Source organism: Seriola aureovittata, chromosome 7 (assembly GCF_021018895.1).
Source record: "Seriola aureovittata isolate HTS-2021-v1 ecotype China chromosome 7, ASM2101889v1, whole genome shotgun sequence".
Classification (NCBI taxonomy): domain Eukaryota; kingdom Metazoa; phylum Chordata; class Actinopteri; order Carangiformes; family Carangidae; genus Seriola; species Seriola aureovittata.
Genome location: NC_079370.1, coordinates 9,396,995 through 9,419,887, shown reverse-complemented (window position 1 = coordinate 9,419,887; position 22,893 = coordinate 9,396,995). Strand labels below are relative to the sequence as shown.

The 22,893-nt window shown below is 43.8% G+C and overlaps 1 protein-coding gene across 2 annotated transcripts in view; it reads right to left on the bottom strand.

The window, feature by feature from the left end:
- Nucleotides 1-21,739, bottom strand: part of bcam (basal cell adhesion molecule (Lutheran blood group)) — a 50,262-nt gene extending 28,523 nt beyond the window's left edge. For both annotated transcript variants that reach the window (XM_056380594.1, XM_056380595.1), the window contains exon 1: nucleotides 21,481-21,739. In XM_056380594.1, the coding sequence (XP_056236569.1) occupies nucleotides 21,481-21,541 (61 nt within the window). In that variant the 5' untranslated portion in view covers nucleotides 21,542-21,739. The remainder of the gene's footprint in view (nucleotides 1-21,480) is intronic.
- Between the last annotated feature and the right edge of the window lie 1,154 nt (nucleotides 21,740-22,893).

The window sequence follows — 22,893 nt, the reverse complement described above, 5'->3', positions numbered from 1 at the left end:
CTAATTGTTTTATATTTTCAAAATGAAAACGTAATGACACCTCTGTCTTTTACAGTCAGGGCAGCCTGTCAGACAGAGGAGAGAGAGAGAGCGCGCGCGAGGAGAAAGGCTGACTCAGAGTATAAATAAGCGGAGAGACATTAAGACTACAGCTAATCTCACTAAAAGGGTTAGGACAAAGTGCTGCCGCCTCTGCCGTCTCTCTCGCTTCCCCTCTCCCTCTATCCTTGAATCAATTCATTCTGCAAGTCATTTCCTAGCGTACTGTGCAGATAAATGCTCAGCGTAAGATAGCTCTTATGTCCATTTACTGTAATAAAACACCTACTGGAGCATGTCCATCACAGTGTTTGTGTGCGTGTGTGTGTCTTTAAGAACACACCAATGTAGGGTGTGTTTGATTAAGATTAAAAAAAACAAACCCAGACACTTTCAATCCAGAGGGGGAAAATAAGATTTGAGATAAGTTGTAAGGTGAAAGCAGGCCAACATGTCTCCCTGTGGGTCTCAGATTTCCGCTCTGGAGCCTACCACCAAAGACACACGCACACATACACACATACACACACACACAGTAAAGCTGTAGGCTTTAGTATGCCGTCCTGCCAACCCATGTGTATTTTAATACTGGGGAGTCCAGGGTTTAATGTCTCATGCTCTATTTACAGTAACCTATTTACAGTATGATTACTGTTACATTCACAAAAAGAGTGAAACGCACGCACAAACACACCTGCCTGGCCTTCGTATCTCAACAGCTCTGTTCCTCAAACATTCCGGTTCTGTCTGCCACTTATTTTTTTCTCCAGCAGTCGTGTCATGCTGATTTGTAGCACCCAGGTGTTTTGTTGACCTGAGAAAAGGGCCTGTTCCTGGGTGGACGGGTTAGACACACACTGACTGCACAAGGTGAGGTAAACAGAGGGAGGGAACTGAGGGCAGATGGGTAAATAACGCTAAGTTGCGACTGTAGCTCGCTTCCACATTTTGTTTCTTGTGAAGATAACACCACTATATGAATACTAGCTTTAGACTACATCCATGCTAAACCCTCTTAATCTGAAAAGAATGGATGAATCTGAAAGTGCAGGCCGACATTTGTGTTTGACTGTATTAAAAACACAAACCACGTGGTCATGGAGGTCAGCAGAGGTTTAACCAGCTGAGACTCAGACTAACTGTCCCGCTCTTTACCAGATGTTGACCGTGTTCGCAGTTTTGTTGTTTGCCAAGTGAAAAAAGACAAAGAAGAGAGTTAGCCATTTTCCTCTTGATTTGAGGTTTCAGTGTGGATGGGTACATTTACAAAAATCACCAGAAAATGTTAGCATGGATGCTCAGCTTTCACAAAAAATTGGCATTTTTAGATTTAGGCAGCTTAGTGTGGACAAAGTCTGACTTTTCCACATTAGCCTTCATCTGATGCATTCATTAAAATGATGATAATGTTTATTTGTTGCTTTTTTTCTATGTATTTTTTGCTTCTCTTTAGCAGAATCACTTTGTCTGCATTATCTCTCTGACACGTCCTCCTTCACTGTGCTGTCTGTTGTCTCTCATTCTCTCCCTCTGTAAGAGTGCTGAGTAGCCCATCTCATTTAGAAACAGCCCTCCCTTCACTTCTAATGAGTCTTCATTTTGGCAGAAGAGGGAGAAAAGCCAGAGAGAGGAACACCATTTCCACTACTTCAGCTGACAGCAGTTCCCTCTTGAAAACCTCTTCTAATACCCGCATGGGACTATACAAGAGGGCTGGAATAGGGAGAAAATGGTGGAACAAATGGATAGCCACTCTCCCTATTAGCCTCCATTATCCACAAGCATCATTTCATAACTAGCGACTAACAAGGCTTCTGTGTATGCGCCCGTGCCCCTGTTGTATGTTTGAATGTGCGCTTTGGCTCAGCTAGGATACACAAATCTGGTGTGGACAGCTCAGAAACCAGAGAGAATTGCCCTTCTTTGTGCCCGAGCTGAAATACGAGAGCGCTTGCTGAATAAAGGGGGTCTTATAAGGGGGCGAGGGCACTCCTTAGGGGGCCAGTCAGCCGGGCGTGACAAGCCGGTACCGCTGTAATGAGATAACAGGCCACTGGAGTACGCGTTGATTCATTCCTCCTTTCTTTCCTTTCTCTATATCCATTATCCCTTTGCTGTTTTCTTATCCATCCATTGCTCCATTTTTTTTTTAAAGCAGGCCATCGTGCTCAGCAGGCTGGTAAAGCCTGTGTGTGAGGGACCGATAGAGGGATAGAGAGGAAGGAGTAAATACACTGGCAGAGATCCAGATAGAGCGAAGGAGAAAGGAAAGGGCGCAAGGGTGTGCAAATGAAAGCTTGGAAGTGTGTGTGTGTGTGTGCTCCTGAAAACATATATTCAAGTTCATACTAACAGGAGTTTGGAATTCTTGAATTTAAACATGGCCACAGTGGAAAAAACAGCACGCTGTAGAGATAGAGGACAGGGAGTAATCAAGAGATAGAGAGAGAGGGTGTATACAGTACGGCTCACTGCCTCCAGACAGGCTGGGTAAAGCCTTCCTCCACTCCTCAGCCATCAGAAAATTACCCCTGCACCTGCCCTCCAGCCCTGTCCCCTCCCTTCTCTACCTCCCCCCGATGACCCCCTCCCGTCATGGACAAACTGACTTCTACAGTGTTGACAGTGGCAACACTCAGTGGGAGGTTGCAAGATACGGGAAATCCCAGTTAAAAGGTGAACTCATTCATTGTGTGCTAGGAATATATGACTGTTAGCCTGGCAAACCACCCCTGACAAAAAGCCTCACCACATGTCTTTTGCTCTTTCCGTAACCTGCACTAATTCATTACCGCCACTGACCTCCATATGTCAGCTAAACCACCAGATTCCAACTTATCTTTCTCACCCCTTCACACCCCAACAATGATTCATTTGTTAAAAAAAAAAAAAGACACCCAGTCTTGCTCTTAAATCAGAGTTTTCTTATCATGTTTGTATAGATTTATAGTTGCGATAGTTGGACAGCCAAAGCCATGATTTCATCTGAACGACATGAGCTGTGTGCCTTCCTGGGCTATCAACACTTGCTGTCCCAAAACAGCGTATAAGCTGGAGATTTAGAACGGTCTGTCTAGCCCTAAATCTGTAGTCTCCTGCCTGGCATACCTCACACACAGCAGACTGAAATACACACACACACATAGAAACACACGCTAACTACCTTTTGATGCTCTACCTCCCACCCCTCATTCTCTCTCCCCTACCTAAGACTCTCCCCCTGTTCTTTTTGCCTATTATGGCGGATTAACTTATAATGCTTGGATGAACTTCAGTAAGTGGGGGGTACAAAGTCACACATCAATACACACACAATCGCTGGCCGGCTGGCTGGCAGATATGGTCACAAGCCCACTGGCACAGACACATGGGTCCTTCTGGAGAACAGCGAGACACATGCTGACATACACACATATTCATGCACGCATACACACACCCACACACACAAACACACGTTTACATACAGGAACCAGACTGAGTGAAAGGTGCAGAATCCAGCCCAAAGCCCATATTAATCCCTCTGATCCCTCAGAGATAGAATAATTCAGAGTTAATTACTATTCTCCTGCATTCCCCTCTTTCGTCTCCTTGATTTCTAAATCCACTAAACTCCGCCTTTCCCTCAATCAGGCAACCATTTGAATATACTCTCTACAGTAAATCCGCCTTTGTCTCCTGGTGTACATTTTTATTTGTTTTGCGCCCGCTGCTCGTCTTGTGCCTTGGCAGACTTTTATGCACAATGTCTTGACAGAGTAAAATGAGAGGTAAATATGGTTATGAGCCGTCTCTCCCTCTCAATTTTTCTCTCTCTCGCACACACACGAACGTACAGGTCTTGGCAGCAGCTGACACAGAGTCTGGCACTGAGATTGTGTCTTTCTGGTTGGAGTTTGGAACCACAGTGAGTTTAATTAGAGTGGAGGGGGACCACATGGCCTGCTGCCTGGCTGGTGTAAGACTGGCTGAGAGGCTGGGTACTGGAAAGACCCACTAACAACCACACAACAAATAACTGCAAGGAGAAGTCACTGTGCGCACACAATTCTTACTGCAATATATTTATAGCTATAGTAGCTGCACACTCATTTGTATGCAGACAGCTTCCTCAAATATCTTTCCGTCTCAAACCAACAGCATTCTCATCCAGATAACTCATTATTCCACCGATAAAATGCCCTTGTAGTATAGAGTTAAAAGCATCCTACATCATTGCCCATGCCACACTGCATTATCTGTTGTGTCTCGTGGCATTTTGTGGCATGTGAGCTGCATATCTTACACAGGGGGAGAGAAAAAGAGAATGCATTCCCGCAAAGTAGTTTCTATTTTCTGCACCAACACTTCAAGACAGGCCAGCAGATAAGCTGAGACAAGGAGATAGTGAGGGGCTAACACTCGGCCATACATGGGTAGGGCAAGGAGACGGAAAGAAGCTTCGGTATGCGCACACACACACGCACATGCACATATTCACACACCCAGAGTGCATATTTTGAATATTCGACATATGGACAGAGCAAGCACACATATCACAAGTGGCATGCAGATCACGTATTATGCACACATATTTTAACGTAAACTCTGGGGAATATGAGCTCGCAAGCGCGCACAAATACACATTCCAGTTAGCCAACTCCCGCCTGTGTTAACCTTCCAGCATTCCTCGCTAATCTGCACCATAATGGCACACCTGTCTTCTCCCATTCTCTATTACTTCCACAAAAATACAGTTGGGGGTTTAAAATGGGAGCGGAGAAGGGCGAGCGCACTAAACATATTCATGAACAAACAGCTGATCCATCCTCTCTTTTAATTTTCTCTTTCTCTATGCATCCCTCTATCCATCCTCAGCCTTCACTCTCTTGATCTGTATCCATAGGGAACTGTCTATTTTTTAAACAAGAGGAGCAGTGGTTTGTCTTTGCTTTAGGGGGTTGGGGGGGTATGTTACCACGGTAACAGACATAGAGGTTATTGTCATAGCTAGACAGGCATTATTGGTGCAAGTGGGAAGGACAGGGCAAGAGAGGGTTTTTTCTTGGAGGGGCTGGGGCAGGTCAGAGATTGGAACAGTGCAGGCCAGGGGGTGAATAACTAAAGCAGTGGGGCAGGCGAGGTAGATAGGTAGGTCACATTATTATTGATTGCATGACATTATGTGGACAGCAGGGGAGTCCGCAGAGACAGACGAATAAATTGTGGCTTGACATCAAAGTCAGGCTGCTGACATTGAGCCTGCAGGGGACAGAAGCTGCCCAAGGCTGGATTTGAGGTGGATAGATACACACGCAGGCACGCACAGACACAGAAATAAACACTGACAGCGCTGTTCACCAGTTACCTGATAAAACCAAGATTGTCGAGAGAGAGCTTGAAAATGAAAATGACGGAAAGAAACAGGAGGAAATGTCAGCCATGAATAATTTCAATTCTAAACTCAGATTTTTTTTTTTTTTTTTTTATGAAGCCACTTCTCTGACTAAAATCCCCAAAAATGTCTTACTCATTTACACATCAAGGCTCACCAGAGACCTTCACAAGGTGCATTATTCCAGTCCTCATAAAATTACAATCTGCTACCCACTACATTTTTCACATTCATTAATGCTTCATTAAATTATTATTCATAGCTTGGATGATGATGTGATTAGAAAAGAAATGGGAGACAACAGATGAAATAATTAGGGAAATGAAGGTAAGGTTTAAATATTCAACATTCATTCTCATCTCTCGCCGCGTGACTCTGCAAGGCAAAGCAGAAAATATAACTGACAGGAGAACAAAGTTGTCAGAAGAGATAACCCCATGACTGTCCAACATGACATACATATTGTCCTGTTAAGGCCATGCCTGACGCAAGCCTTTCATCTGTGGGCATCAGGCCTGACACAGAGGACACCACCGTCATTGTCTGCTAAGTGATTGACCGCCCTGTCTAGATGGCTATCAGCTACACTAACCGGGGCCTGGTGATAACATCTGGAATGTGTGAAACTTGAGAGAGACAAAACAACAGGAGTCGCAACTTGCACAGACCTGCAACTCTACGAGATGGAAGATAGAGACACAGTGGGGCTGATGAAGATGTGTGGAGGGAGAGTTGGGGTTTGGGGGGGGGTCTGGGGCTCAGGTGAGGTTTGGAGAGTTTGCTGAGCGAGACAGCGGAGTCCAAAACAAACAGAGAAAAACAGTGGGATGCCGTCATGGATGGAGGATGAGACAAAAACAAGTGGTGAGGAGGGGGAGCAAGAGGAAGGAGGTGGAGGGTCTGAGAGAGGAGAAGGTTAGACAGAGTAACATGATTGAAAAAATGTCTCAACCACATTCTACTCCACTACAAAGGCTTTGAAGCACACCAGCAGTCTTTCCTCCTCTAACTGTGGACGCAGAACCAGTTTGACCCCCACAACTTCCTCTGCTCACACAGTGCCCATGTCCTGCTTTTGAGGAAACAATACCAGACTCCTTTCCTCCTTTCTAGTGTACATACGCAAGGTCACACACTGAAGGGTAATAACTGTTGGCCTGAGATCTCGCACCAGATGGGCCTGTGACCCTTTAGGTTATGCTTCCTATTTGTATGCATCCTGATTTAAATAAGGCAAATTTACACTTCTATAAGGTCTGTGTTTCCCACTGACATTTCATCAATATTGTGGCCCCTCTATTATAGGTGACTGACACATACCGCTTTCACTGGTCACAAAAGGCTATGTCTGGATAACAGGGCAAGAGTGTGGCATTGAGGGTCATCTCTATAAGAAAAGCCAGTTCATAAAAGGTCAAAGCTGACTTGAGTTGCTATTCATTTAAGTGCTGAAAGGTTAAGTATTTGTTTTAGGTAATTAATATGAAATCCACAACAATTTTGGTAATTGATTAATTGCTAATCGTTTTCTCCATTGTAAATTTGGGTTTTGAACTGTTGGTCATACCAAACAAGCGATCTAATGATGTCGCCTTTGGCTTTAAAAACTTGCGATCAGCAGTTTCACTATTTTTTCACACATTATAGAAGTAACCCACAGATAAACGATTGTATCTGTGGGATAATAGATAATAAAAATAACAATAAGTTGCAGCCATATATAATTTGAGTCCCCAGGGGACAAACACATCAAAAAGGTTCTCATTCCTTCCCCTCACACTCTTACACGCACAAACTCTCTGATGAACACCGCACCTCTATGCTGCCATTCTTATGCAAACACACAGGTCACGTGTCGATTTAAGATACCGTATCAAAGAAAACAATAGATTTATGTAGTCAGAATAACTGAAGCGATGATGGAACTTGACAAGCAGAGATTACAAGGCTGATGGACACTGATAGGAAGAGATGGAGGAAAAAAAATAAAGCCAGTGTGGCAAAACTGGCATGGAGATGCAAAGCTAATCGCTAGCATACCAAGATCAAAGGAAAAATGAGGCATAAGAAAGGAGTACGTCAGGGTGTCCTTGTATCACTTTAATCATGGCTGCTGCATACCACAGAGGCAGACAGTATGGAGAATGATTGGTTCCCCTCTTTTAATGAATAAAGTGTGTCCTAGAGAACCAGTTCCTTCCTAAAATACAGAGCCACTTATATCATTAGCGTCATTGTTTGACTTTTGCCCTAGCAACCCTGTACAGCGTATTATTTTTCTTTATCAATGTATATGTGCAATTAAATACATATTATGTAAACACACATCTGCAGGTGTAAACACCAGCACTGCAACATAAAATTAAGTTGAATCTAACCCCAGAAAAAAATTATAATAACGTTTAAAATACAGTTGAGCGCTGTTCACCAGGCATTAGCCTGAGAGGAAACCCTGGTTTCTGTCCAAGTAGATGAATCTCGTTGTAGGTGTTTACAGGAGCAGATGGTCCAGGTCGGCGTTGGAAGTGCTAGTTGTTTAGGATAATGGAGGAAATAAAACATCATATGGTGGGAAGCCAAGCACGAGGATGCACGTGTGTGTGTGTGTGTGTGTGTGTGTGTGTGTGTGTGTGTGTGTGTGTGTGTGTGTGTGTGTGTGTGTGTGTGGGGAACACGCTTCTGGAAGTTTCTAAGGGTGTTGAAGCTTAACTATCAGCACCTCTGCTACCCTGGCACCATCTAGTCCACCTCCTCCATATCCAAGCATCTGGTAATAACACGATAAGATTAAAACATATGAAGTTAGAGGGAGGGAGAGGAGGGAAAGAGAGAGCATGGATGGGTGGCTAGAGATGGAGAAGGTAGGGAATGGCAGAATGTTAGATAGAGGGTAGTGAGCTGGAGGCCATTGTGAGCAAGATAAAGATGGAAAGGATAAAAGTATCTACCAGTGTTCTTTGCATTTTTGAAGGTGACATAAGAAGGGGAGATCATTAAAGACATTTCACTACAATTTCATAAAGGTTGTTACGGAAGAAATAGAAAATGAAATGGGGAAAAAAATGAAAAGAAAGAGGTGAAATGAAGTGCATCCAGTATATTACTGGACATCTGTGATCATATGTGTTTTCAAAGCTGTCAGCCTGCGCTTTTTATTACAAGAGTGGGAGACGGAGAGAAAGAGGAGCGGGATCAAGATAAAAGCAGACACCACACTATTGAACTTGTTTCAATTAGATGAACTCAAAGGCGGTGGTGCTGCGTAGCTGGACCTCCCATCAGCATCATTCATTTATTATTCATAACTGTGTCCAAAATCACAGGCCTGTTCATAAAAGATTTTTTTTTTTTTTTTTTTAAAAACCAAAGGAACAAATGACTTAGAGCAGAAGTAAGCTATTCAATTTACATTTCCAGAGCTTTTTTTGTTGGCGTTAGCCCACAATGAGAGCTACCAGCATGAGTTTTTCTCAGAGAATGTCCTCTGACTCTGTATGCCACTAAATGTCAGTGAAGAAAAGTGTGCTTTTATAATGCCTAGGTTAGAATTATACATAAGACTGTGGTTGGGTTCAGGGCCCTTAGGCGAATTTTGACATTTATGGTGGGGAAGGTATAAGAGGGTCTTTGAGAGGGGTTTGCAGAGGCAGGCAAAAGCTTGTCCATGCAGGTATATGGCAGGAAGGGGTGGGTGGGGGTTGGGGCGAGGGAGGGGGAAGGGTGGTCTGTCAAATCCTGGAAGAGGTGAGAAGCACTAAAGAAGTGTGAGCTGAGGAATGTGGAAGAGAAGTTAGCGAAGTTGACGGGCAGGAGATGTGGAAGCTGTCTGTCACCAGCGGTGCTCCAGAATTTTCCATGACTTCAGCTCTCCATCTCCAAGCCGAGAAAGTAGCTGCGGGGCAGAGAAGCCCCACGCTGTATCTCCATAATGAGCTGTGAACCGCAGGCTGAGGTGGCAGGCAGACACATGGAGGTAACACTCGGAGGTAACACACCCTAGCTTAGGTTTCAGCCGTGCACAAGTGAAGGCAGATGGACTCGAAAGCCCCACTAGATTGGCCACAGTGTGTTGCCCAGATTGAGAAGGCATTACATACATTTCGCATACTAGCGCCCAGATGCTCACCACCCTCTGTTGTCGTAAATCACACCAACTGGTTGCCTCATCCATAACATTTTGCAAATAAGTGGCCACATATGTGAAGTGTGATACAAAAGGTGCACTAAGCAAGATATGATGAATGTAAATACAACTATCTTTTCCACATTAAGTACAGGGCTACAGCAGGAAACAGTTTTGAGTGGCTACAATTTGCTCGAATTGCAGTTATTTTTCTGAGTAGAGCTGCAGGAAGTGAGAACGCCAACGTTGAGCAATAACTTGGACTCAATGATGGCTCAATATGGCCTCACCAGCTACTAAGAAAAGAGTGTGAACAGGAGGCGTAAGCAACACATAGCTATTAGCATTACTTAACATGATTTCTGCAATACAAACTCCTCATCCCACCCACATGCATAATAACCTCATGCGAAAACAGCCAATAAGAGCTTCTGTATTTATCTGATAATTCATTCATTTTGGATTGTACGCCACCAAAAGCCAGCTGCTGCAAACAAACAGAAGCAACGCAATGTGTCAGTGTTACTGGCTAATATGGTTTATGGGCAGACCTATAGACAGAGTGTGGCTGAAGCTGATATGGAGGCTCGTTTCCACGGTCCAAAGCCAACCAGCCAATCATTTGGATATTGTCTCATGTTTGTACTGGAAGCTTTGGCTGCCCTCTGTGAGTCAACTGACTGATAATCCACTGCAGGGGCTCTGACCACATAGTTGAGTGGGAACAGACAGAGACAAACAAGAAACAGCAGAGAGAGAGAGAGAGAGAGAGAGAGAGAGAGTGAGGCAGATGGATGTGGTGTAAGAAATGGTATGAGCAAAAGACAGAATTCGGAGAGAGAGCAACAGTAGCAGTCATAGCAGTAGTGAGAGGAGAAACCAAGACAGAAGAGGAAGTGGAAGGAGGTGAAAATGTCAAAAGACAGGGAAGGGTGAGGAGACAGTGAAAAAAAAGAAAAGAAATGAGGACACGGAGAGAAAGAGGTGCAGACAGTGTTGTAAGTGAACACATGCAACACGATCTCGAGGCCATGACCGTCCAGCTGTCTCTCCTCTTTCTCAGTCGCTGTCACCGTTTTCTTTGTCCTGCTAAATATGCTTTCCCTGCCCATGGGAGATGGCAAAGAAAGAGAAAAAGAAAGAAAGACAGAACGAAAGCAGCACAGTGTTGGCGGGGGGAAGGAGAAAGTGTTCGATGAAGGACAGGAGGTCCTGGTTTGATACTTGGATACAGCCGAAGTGAGGGAGGAGAGAACAGGTGGGTAGCCACAGGAAGACAAGTATGCCATTGTTTGGCTGGTATCTATGTAACCATACGGTCCATGTCTCCTCAAACTAGCATTTTGTATCTCTCAGTGCATGTGAGTTGAGAGTTAGCATTAGCTCGGGGTTACTGTTGCACACTGTGCTTTGACTTTGACCGCTCTGTCATGCCGATGGTGGGCCTGGATTTGATGCACTCCTGAACCGTTACACCAACTGGCCCTAAACCAGCACCAAACAGCCACACGTACATGCACACACACACACACACATGCACACACACACACACACATATACACACACACACACACACACACCACACACACACACACACACACACACACACACACACACACACACACACAAACAGATGGGGCGAGGTAGGGTGTGTGTGGGTAAGGGGCTACAGAGAAGGGTGTAGGCGGTGGATGGTAGATTTTTTGGCAAGCTGTACCTTCCTAAGTTCATTGCCAAGGAGAGCAGGCTCTAACTCTGACAGCCTGGATCATATACCACCAGCTGGCAAGCTAGGAGCCACAGCCATGGCGGTGCAATATGACACAATGCAAATGGGGAAAAGAAACAAAGGTGTTACATCAAAATACAGGAAATGAAAGTTTGAGTTCCCCATTTTAAGTCAAAAATATTAACTTGGAGACATCATATTGACATAAACATCCTCTTATCAAGAAATAGAGGTGCCTCTAGCCATGTGAGGCCCCTCAGTGTACTGGTGAGCAAGTCCACTGCTGTCCCATCACCAGCTGGTACTACCATTAATGTGGGACTGGACACACACACACACACCTATTTATAACCTCAGTTAAGTCCGGATTCCAGTTCACGATGGGGTTGCCATAATGTTCACATGCTCCCAACAGCCCCGACTGCTCCAAGTGACGGGTGCCCACACACACAGCAAAGTCCTGTCATACACCCAGTGCTAACTCTCCCCTTTGTCACACTCTATCACACACATACTGCAGTGTTCAGTTAATGGGGTATGCATTCCAGACACACACATTTAAATACCCAGACACCCCTTCTCACGAGTATGCAGATGCAACACACACACACACACACACACACACACACACACACTTAAAACACCTAAACACATGCATGTATCCATCCATGTGTGCACAATCACACACACAGAGTTTAAACATCAACAAGTACCACCGCTCGTCAGGCTCTCCCTTTCACTGCGCCTCAACTCCCTTCACTCCCTTCACTCTACACCTCCTCTCCTCTCCATTCCTTTCTCCTCTCCTTCCCTCTCCCAGTCTCCCTCTCTGCTGTGTGTGTAATCAGCCCAGTATTAATACCTGCATTCCAACAGCCTACAGGAATGTCTTAACAATGTAGCCTTGTTCAGGTGCAGAGGGAGAAAAGACCTCACTGAAAAATACATTAAAAAAAGTGCTGCAGCGAGGATTCCCAAGGCTGCAGCATGGAAGACCTGAGGCACGTTATCATTCGAGATGAACACGGTTGAGTGGAACACACTTGGCTGCCTCTAACACTATGTGGCCAATCTACGAAAAAAATTCCTACTCTTACAGACATAGTATATGAGTCAAGTACTGTATACCACTTGTTAACAATCTCTCTCACACCCAGTCTATAAGCCCAAGATGCACAGGACAGATAATCATGCAGTTGAGCTACACTGCTTCACCAGAGAGTGATAATTCACTATTATGCTTAATTTGTTTTCAAATGTATCATATTATAATGATTCAAATAAAAGCTGCAATGATTAAGCAGTTAGTCAATCACTCTGTATACAGAATATTAATTAGCAACTATTTTTACAAATTAATTCATTTGATTGTTTAAGTATTTCTTCAAGTAAAATACTAGTTGGACTGTTGGTCAGACATTTGAAGGTGTCTTCTTCAGGAATCTGTGATGAGTATTTTTCAGTATTTTTTGACATTTTGTACACCAAACAATTAATCGATTAAAGGAGAAAATAATTAGCGGAATAAATGATGAAAGTAATCATTAGTTGCAGCCCTAGTCCAAACTAATTATTTCAAGAAAATTGCAATCAAAGTGAGTCATTTTATACATGCAATTTGTTCCACTGCTTGTTTGTATGTGATTGGCCGCACTGTGATGCATTTCAATGTGTGAAAATATTCTCATGATTATAATGATATTGATTTCCAGACCTAAGTAGAAGAGAGAGGTAATGAAAAGGAGTGACATACTGAATGTTCCATCATCCTCCCATCCTCCCTCCATCCCTCCCTCTGCCTGCCCCCTTTGTCAGGCCTTATTATTGAACATGTGTCCTCTCTGCCCCTGCCATTAACCAACCCCACCCATACACACTGCTTTCAATGGACAGACACACACACACACAATGTGCAGCGCACACTCCTGAATTGCTAATTGACAAGGGGAGTTGGTGCATCTTTCATCATTCTCCATGGAGACAAATCTTGAAGTGTATGCGTGTGTGTGTGATGTGAGTGAGGAAAGGGATCAAAGGAGGTCCTCCAAGCTGCCTGTCCTAGAACTCTCAGCCCCTCACAACACTTTATAGGGCAGCTGGGAAGGGCCAAATATCTATCATACTCATCATTCAAGAACTAGAACGTAAATGTACAGTAAGTTCAGCTGACTTCAGCTTGATTATCATTCAGAGCGAATAATTGTCAAGTAAATTTAGTTTTACTGCTGCAACATGACCACCGCCCGGAGCAGAATGGAAGATGCTCTCGAGGCAAAACATTGGCGTTATAATTACTTTAGCCCTTAATAACATGAGGCTAAATCAGTTAGGAACTCTGTAAGTCTAACATTATCCTCACAATAACTATCCATCACGTTTGTTGTTCTGCAGATTGCACAGACATGTAATTGGGAATCATTTAGCCAGATTGAGTCATAACCCAATTGAATGCGATTGATTTTGTATTAAATATTCATATGAAGCAGGAGTAAACTTGTACTTTTTTTCCTGGTAGCCTGAACTGAAATGATGCTATGAAACTTGATCCTCCTTGTATTACTGGAATATGGACATAACTGATGAACAACAACAAGAGATTTGGCTGAAAAATCCACTTCAGTTAATGGAGGACTTTCCACTACTACTGCACGGAGCTGCTGCAACTCTACAAATATTGTTACATGAGTGGGAAGTGAGTGTAAGTCAAACCCCCTTGTGGCTTGATTATTGTCATTAGCTGAACTGTCAGTCAAAAACAAAAAGATTACCTTCCCGTACTGCTAAGAATCACCAGGGATTGGAGACGCCCGGGTTCTTTTGGCTCCTTATTTTTTTCTTTTTCAGGCTATTGAGATGATTAGACAAAACATGGTCAGGATGATACATGTATTTTCTATTGGGCCCTGGCAGGGATAAGAGACAAATGACGGATGAAGGGTGAGACAAGGTTAGAGGAGGAAAGAGACGGATGACAGAGAGAGATGTAGAGATGAAAAAAAAACACAGTGATAAAAGTGATGCTTTACAGAGCTGGGCATGAAGCAGGGTGTGGTAAAGAGGCTGACAAGCGAATTCCAGGGAGAAATGTAACTCAGAGAGAAAAAGAGACTCACACTAAAGTTAAGAACAGATAGTGACTTGAGGAGAACATTAACAGTCAGAGCATGGTAACTTTACCCCTCTACTCTTCTCTTTCAAAGTCAAGTTTGCACAGGCAGAGAGGTGCAAAGGGAACTTTGGTGCCGTTGTCGTTGTTTCAGAGGGGCTCTGGTAAGTGAAACCTCATTAAAACAAAGACGAGTTATGTCCTTAGGCGGGTTGCCTGACTCGGAAGCCCTGAAAACCGACACTGTATCTGTTCAGTGATGACACTCGGGCCTCGCTCTCAGGTAACGTGGGGAGCCCCCTTTTCTCACACAAACAGACATGAAGTCATACCAAACATCCAACACACAGAGCCAAACACTTGTGTTGTAATACAAACGCCACCTCTGAAGCTCACACACCCACACCCTCTTCCCCTCCACCACATTCTGCTCCTCCTCTTCCTTCCCATCGTAGAGGATTAATGTTCCCACTCCTGTCTCCCAGGTCCCCCTGGCCCAGTTATAGCAATACGATCTCATTGTCAAACAGTGACCAGCCTCGCCGGAGAGGTTAACCACCGCTGCTTAACCATTAACTAGATTAAAGTCAGGGAGGTGGGGGGGGCTGCAGGAATGTTCTCTGACAGATGGAAAAGGGAGATTGGACATAAAAAGTGGTTTCAAAGAGTGATCACTGTGGTTTTGGCCTACCCTTGTGACAGTGGTTTGAGTAAATTTGATCACACACACAGACACACACACACACACACACATGTGTACACACAATATAGGTAAACAGAGAAAATTGTGTAGCCTAGTGAACTTCCAGTCACCCACATCTCCATGTTATCATCATGCAATATAGATAAGGGAAGAAAAGAATCCTTTGGGGCTCCACCATCATATTTCTGAAACCACTCCCTGGGAAGCAAGAAATACTGGGTCAGAGGTGCATTCAAATATTTTTCCACAGGCTAAAAACTGCGCCTCGGTTGCATGGGAAGCGTTCAAAGCCATGTGCAATAATTTCATAAGCATTGCATCTGAAATGTCAAATAAACAATCAAAGAACTCAGGGGCAAACAAATCAAATTAAGGGTGTATTCACAGCAAACATACATTTTGACTCTCTCCTTCCCCCACACCAGGCGAAACTAGTGGTGTAGAAAGACACAAGGTGGTAATGGAACCCGTGTGTGTGTGTGTGAAGGAAGCGGGGGGTGACGGGGGAGTTTTTTTGGAGGGGTGCATTCAACAACTGCTGCTGAGGCAACTGTTGATGTCTGAAAAGCAACAGCTTGCGGGGCTCCCAGAGGACGTTCTGCCAGCCAACAGTCAGATGGAGGGTTTAGGGTTGGAGGGGCGCAGGGGTTAGGATTTCTTCTCTAGTGCCAGGAAAATGATCTCCTTGGCCACAGATCCAGGCTTTTCCATGACATTCCCCATTGCTGACTGGTATTCCTCAATCCTGACGTACTCCGCCTGTCTGATCCGCACTGCTGCCATGTCTGCTTTTTCCGCTTTTGTTCATTTCATCCCCACTTTCATGCTATGTGATTGATCATAACAGCTGGGCAGGAAACAAGAGGAGTATTGTAAAAGCTATTTTTTGTGGCAGATATCAAATACTGTATGTAGGTCATCACATTTCCTTGCTGATTTATGACACAAATTCGGAACACGCGTGACCAAACATGCTCAAGCCAATCCTGCTTCTTTGTACATTCCTACAACAAACACATAGAGAACTACATGCTCTTATCCACATCTTACTACAGCACTCAACTGATAAATGGATTGGCAGCACTTAACCTCATCTCCTCAAAGAGCTTTGTGAATTTTTCAATTTTGCTCCAGCCCTGAATTGCAATGCAGCCCCCCCCCCTCGTCCCTGCAGCTACCACAACCACCATCACATACACAGATGTAGAGGCAAGGACACACACGGAGCCTCATCTCAAGGCTGCATTTGAAATTACCCATCACCATCATCTTCCTCCCATGAGACGAGAACAAGACTGCGTGGTGGCAACACAATAGTCAGCTGTAATCATCTCTTATCCCATCCCTTGATCTCTCTCTGTCCGCCCCTTCCTCTCTGCTTCCTTCTTTCCCTCCCTCTTCATCTCTGCTTCTTTTTTCAACTTTCCAATTTTCTTCCTAATATTCAATGTATGTTAAACTTTTTTTTTTTTTAACACCTATGAAACTACTTTAAATCATGATTCAAATGCAGACAGTGGCAGAGTCACACACCGTCCTTTATTGTGCTTTGGAAAGTGAAAAACAGTGAGCCTGCCAAACAGGGAAGGATGGTCATTCTTATTTTAAAATCATTAATAGAGGCCATAAATCTGCTGTGGAGCAGCTCCAGGGATGGGCGTAAAAGCAAACAGAGCCCTCTCCCACCAAAAACACAGCAGGCAATCTTCCTGATGCTATGCAAGGTCATTAACTGTGAACCGTGCACAAAAGCTGAGTGGTCAACACAGGCAAAGACAACATGGTAAATCACAGCAAGCAAACGCACTCACACAAACAAGACTGGACATCACATGACCTCCTCTAAATTGTCAATGTGGAGGACAAAAAGCAGAGAACGTAGGGGTAAGACAGCGATAGACAGAGACAGACAGACAAAGATAAGAGGGAAAGACGGGGGAATGTAGACAAAGCTAATCTGGTTGAAATACACCTTTTGTTTATGGATGAGTATCTGTGGATGTGTGTATGTCTGTCTGTGTCTGTCTGTGTGTGTGTGTGTGTGTGTTTGTGTATATAATCACAGTTTTGTCTACAGCTCTTCTGAAGCTCTTGTGGGGATATGATGATGAAAAAAACCCAAAAAAACAGGGGATAAACTTTTCCGTCTCCGCTGTGCACCACATCATTCTTGCTAAGTGACTTCAAACCAGGATTAAGCACGTGCATGCAACCTACCATCTGCTCATGCTCAGTTGCGTACCGGTGCTGATTGCCAGCTCATTAGACAACATCAGCGCCATATCAAAGTTTAATGTGTCATTCATTGCAAAATATTAACAGAAGTGGGTATGTGAAAGGCTGACAAGCTCAAATCCCCTTTTCTGAGTTCAGTGTATACCAAACAGTCTTCCTCACACAAACCAACCTGAACGTGCCTTTTATTTAAACTGAATACTGCTTAACTGGTACACCATGGATGTTCTGCTGAGTTAAGCCCAGTCTAACCACATGGATGTACCCTGGCTGTGAACAGACTCCAGCTTTACACCTGTGACTGTAGCCAGTTTTACACAGAGATCCCACTATATTGATGTTGAGAAGACCCCTCATTATGCCAGCTTTGCTTGTTTACACGGAACCAAACAAGTCGGCATAATGCTGCCCCAAGGTGTGATTTAGACAGCTTGCAGGCATCCAATAATCAGAGACATGAAGCACAACACAACAGTGCCGGCATCTGTCCCGCCATGCTGGCTCTGCCGCCGCCCCCCCCGCCCCCCCTACATGAGTTTGTACCTTTTATGCAGAACGGCTAGGTGCAACATTCCCACTTTGAACAGTCTGTGCGAGTCACATTGTGCCTGCTTGTTTGTATGTGGATTACAGCCTGTGACTTGTGGTGAGAGGTCGGTTTAAAGACAGAAAGGAAACCCTTTTCCACAGAATTCAAAGGTGTGACAAACAAACACACACATTAGATTGCAAGCTTCAACGTGTCCACAGGAATGCCACTCATTCCATCTCAGTGCTCAACTCCATCACTGTCACACAGACACACACACACGTGCGCTTTCACAAACACACAGAGGGGAATGAATCACCCCAATAATTGTGGCCCAACCATTCCACAGCCCACTCCCTAAAGGCCTAAATGACAAGGGGGCAAACATGGACTTGCTCTCCCAAAGCAGCCACTATCAAACTGTCACTCACTGCTATATGAGCTAAGATTTCCAGTGTTGCATAACGCCAGAATCCTGCAACTGGTGGCCGTATGTTGGTGTTCTTAAATGTATAGTACAAATAATGTGTGCATCTGTATGTCCATTTGTAGTTTTATTATTGCACACTTTTTTGGTCAGCGAATGTATTCTTGGATTCATGCATTCAAGAATGCACATGCACGTGTACTTGCAGAAAAAGGAGACTAAAACTAAATGCCCCAGGACAGTTGCAAAAAGAAAAAAAAAGGGTTCCCTGGCTTTTATCTCCTTGTGGCTAAATTGATCTTTTTCTGGCCTAATACCATAATAATTACACATGGCTGCAGGGGGTGCACTTTTGATGCTGCGCTGGCAGGGGGACAGAAATTAAAAGTGAGGAAATGACTGTGGGAATTAAGGCAGCGATAGACAAAGAGGCTGACGCCGCGTGTTAGTGGTGAACACCTTGAACTCAACTGATGCTTGTCACATTGATTCTTTCCACCGGTTTCTGAACACTTTGGAGCCTCTACAGTTTAGCTCAAACTCATCTAACCATCTGACTCTCATCTTGTCTCTTTACCTTAATGTCACTTTGTTCTTTTTATCCCCAAAACTTACAAAAATCATTGTTACTTTGAAGTTATTGCTTTTTACAAAAGACTGGGTGGACATATTCTTTTCAAATACATTAAGTTTTCTTCACCACTACCTTAGAAACTGTGTTTCTAATTGCAGATGGACTGCGCCATCACAATTTTCAGACTTCTGAAATGAAGTTATAATACAACATGTTTCCACGGTCGATGCTTTAGCTGCGATGGAAAAGGTAATGGCATGTCAGGAGCGTAGAACAGGAGCCACTGACCAACACCCACTGAGTGGGTCAAAGGGTAAGCGCAGTCCTGGGCACAGGCATGCCGAGCACCTTGGGGTGTCCTGGGTTGCCATGCATCACATATCTGTGTGTCACAACTATGTACATAAATACAGCCATACATGCTCACAAATATATAGACACACTTAGTGTGGCCAGGTGGGGCACATCTGGGTGTTACATGTCCCATGGTTTTTTATTTTAGTGTACGTCTGTGCTCAACACTGACATAGTTTGAAGTTGCAAGTGTGTGACCAGTAATTGTGAAAATGTGGGTCTGTGTGACAGAATCCCACTGAGACCCAACAAGAGCTGCTATTATTAGACAAAACTCTGCTAGAGAGAGAGAGAGGGAGAGAACGAGAGAGTGAGTTCAGAAAAAAGAACAGATTTGGCAAAGTTTTTCCATGACAAGACCAATGTTGCACCAAAGTGAAAAGAAGATTACTTTCCTTGCCTCAGACTTTAACAGACAGAGTGGGGGAGGGGTGGGGGGGGGGGGGGGTTCAGCACCTGGAACCAAGCCTTTAAATCAATGTACCACAGCTGTACAGAGGGCTGTGTGATCAAGACTGCATCCATCAATTACAGGGAACTTTTTAGTAGGCACCTGTTAAAAGGCTCCATGAAGGGCAGACAGACAGCAAAGTACAACAACTGTCTCTGATACCAGGATGGAGGGAGGGGGGCAATCGTAAATCTGATCTGGGGAGCGAAGAGGTGTATAAAAGAAGAAAGTGGTTCGAGAAAGGAAGAAAAGCTAAACCAGGTAAACTCTGAGGGAAGCTGTGTTTTCGGTGAAAAACAAACTTGCTATTCAATGAAGGGCTCCATAAGTAATGAGAAACTACTATGATGCAGTGAGGACAGGACAGTCAGAGAGAGCAGAAGAGATGGAGAGTATAGAGAGAGGCCAGCCAGCACCCCAGCCCCGCCCTTTACTTCACCCTGCTTCAAACCACCAAAGGCTGCCTGCACAGGCAAGGGATTAGAAATAATGTTCATGAAAATTCCGCTATGCATTCCCGCAAATTTGATTTTGACACACATAAATAGCCACAAAGGAGTCACTGAAGGCTACACTATGTAAAACACAAATATTAACAACAAGTTAACCTCTTATACATCTTTTAGGATATTAAGCAATGAAACATTACAGTCATGCAACGCAGTAAAGTAGGCTACAGCATAATCTCAATGGCAGCACATTAAATCATATGGGACTGTTAAGCATTGGACATAAACATCAAGTACACTGAGGTCAATAATAAACATGTAGGTCTACCACAAGTACCACAGCAACTACTTAAAATTAATCTACACTTGGTTTTGGTCAGTAACCACAAGCTTCTCTTCATAGATCATATAAGGCCAAAGTCAAGTTGCATTTAAATTGGCTTAGTGTGTCTGGCAGCAGTAGAGGTGCTGAGGGTGAGGCGCACTGCCAAATAAAGACGCAAATCCCGCAGATCAGACATCAAAGCGCTGGAAACTGCACCACAGCAGCCAGACGTGGCAGATTGAATGAGACTGGATGAGACCGGCAACCTGGTCTTCAAAATAAAAGCTTATTACTTATCACCGTTCAGGTAAAATATAATAAATAAATAAATGGGCTGGCCCAAATATTTGGAAGACTTATTTTGTAGATTTCTCATTAAAATGACACATTATCTAAATATAAACATTATGTTTTTCATTTCAATCAGTGTTTTACTTTGGCAGTTCAATATGTTTTATTACGGCCGTATGGAAGAGGCGCTGTTTGGTGTTAGGCTATGTTGGTTTGGCAGCGGTGTCCAGAGGACAGGAGCAGTGTGCCGCAGTCCTGGGCGCTGTTAAGAAGTGCACTCAAGTGCGGAGCTGAGACTTACCGCACCAGCCTACAAAGAGTCACCATTAACCCTTTAAACATCCCCGCAGTGTAGAAAACCCGCACGTCGTAACTGCGCAAACTAACGGCTACCGTAAAACAATGTTTGTTTTATAAATCAGTTAGACCTCTGTTGAAACAAATAGACTTTCTGAAACGTCGATTATGGGGAAAAATGTTATCGGCGTGTTCCGGTGGATCCGTGCCGCCGCTAACAGGTTGCTCTACATCATCCAACAATTTCGAGCAAAAAAAAGCCAAACTACAAAGTGTTAGTCTGGACTCAATGAGCCGTTTCTGGCTGCGACATGGACAGACAGGTTTGTCCCGGACTCGTGGTCCGCGAGAGAGGAAAGTATAAATGTGCAGCCTGAAGCCATGAAAAACTCACCAGAACCGTGACAAAAGCACGACAAAGTTAGTAGAAAGAGGCATACTGTAATAAATGAAGCGGGAAGTATCAAAGAGACCTACCTATCAATGCCGTGAGCAAGGTGCACAGGAGCGACGTGCGTCCAAACGTTATCCCGTCCATGGCCGGTTTTCTAACTTTTTTCAGAGAAAAGTATTCACTTTGTTTTTGGTTGTAGAGAGTAGAAATCTGGCTGCAGTTAGTCTTCTTTCTTCTTTCACTGCTCCAAAGCTTTCTGGACCTCTCTGTCTCTCTCTCCCTCTCTCTCTCTCTCTGCTAAAGGAGTGCCTCACTCCCTCACACACACATACACTCAGAAATCTGATGCTGGTGGCAGTCCTCTTGGTTGATATATTTGCACAAAAGGTGACCCCCCCACCCCCCTCCTCCTAACACAACCCCCTCCCCTCTCCTCTCTCTCTCTCCCTCCCTCTCTCTCTCTCTCTACCTCACTTGCAGTGAAAAGACTTGCTTGACTAATTCGCAGAGCAGGTCTCCCGGGGCCTGCAGGATTTCTTTAAAGAAACTTAAAAGTGATTTTTATCATGAAGCTCTCTGGCTCATTGTAACTCGATAGACAAAATAATTTAAGTTTTATCAGGATAATATAAAAATTTCACAGCAAAACTAGACATGAAAGCTGTAAGCTCACATTAATATACTAGTAGTCTATGTTATAGTAGCTAGGCCTATCTCCAATAGTCCAGAATATTATATTACTTTCTTGTTTGGAGTCAACATGGCACACTTAACAGCTTTTAAATTTAATTTTTTTTAATTGCTTGGAAATTATGGAGGTAATGGCACAGTTTCAGAAAAAACATCATATTAGGCTTAATAAAAATAGGCTGCAAAATAATTAACATTTGATTAAGTGCAAATTGCAAAAGACACCATTTTTTCAACTATAGATAAGGGAAATTATTTTCACCCATCATAGCTAAATGCTGGTAAATGAATATGACAGGTTACTGATCATTATTCAGAGGTCTTGATGGCCCAAAAATCAATTGGTTGGGAAAACAATCAGCTTTCTTTTGCTAGTTTATTTTGTAGACAAATTTCCGGCACTGGTTAGACCTTTAACATCCCAAACTTACACATGTCTCAAATAATGATTTTCATTTTCAAAGCAACCTGAGGCCATTTTTTGGGTTAAGCTGTCTGTCATTGACAGACATACCATTCATTCTTAGACATGTAATCCCTTCAGAATCTGTTTGGGTATTTGCAGGGTATGGAACAACCTATTTGGGTATATACAGTTCAGATATACGGTTATCATGAGAGGCTAAGTGGCTTATTCACTATACTATAATACCAGTCTGAATGCTTTGAGTGGGTATTGTGTGACCTCTGAGGTTGATTTAGGCCAAATCCCATAAGCTAGGACTTGGAAAGCATAAACACCTGTCAGTCCTGTATAAGATGACTTCATGGTACCATTGACCACTGAAGTGCTCAAGAGGAACATC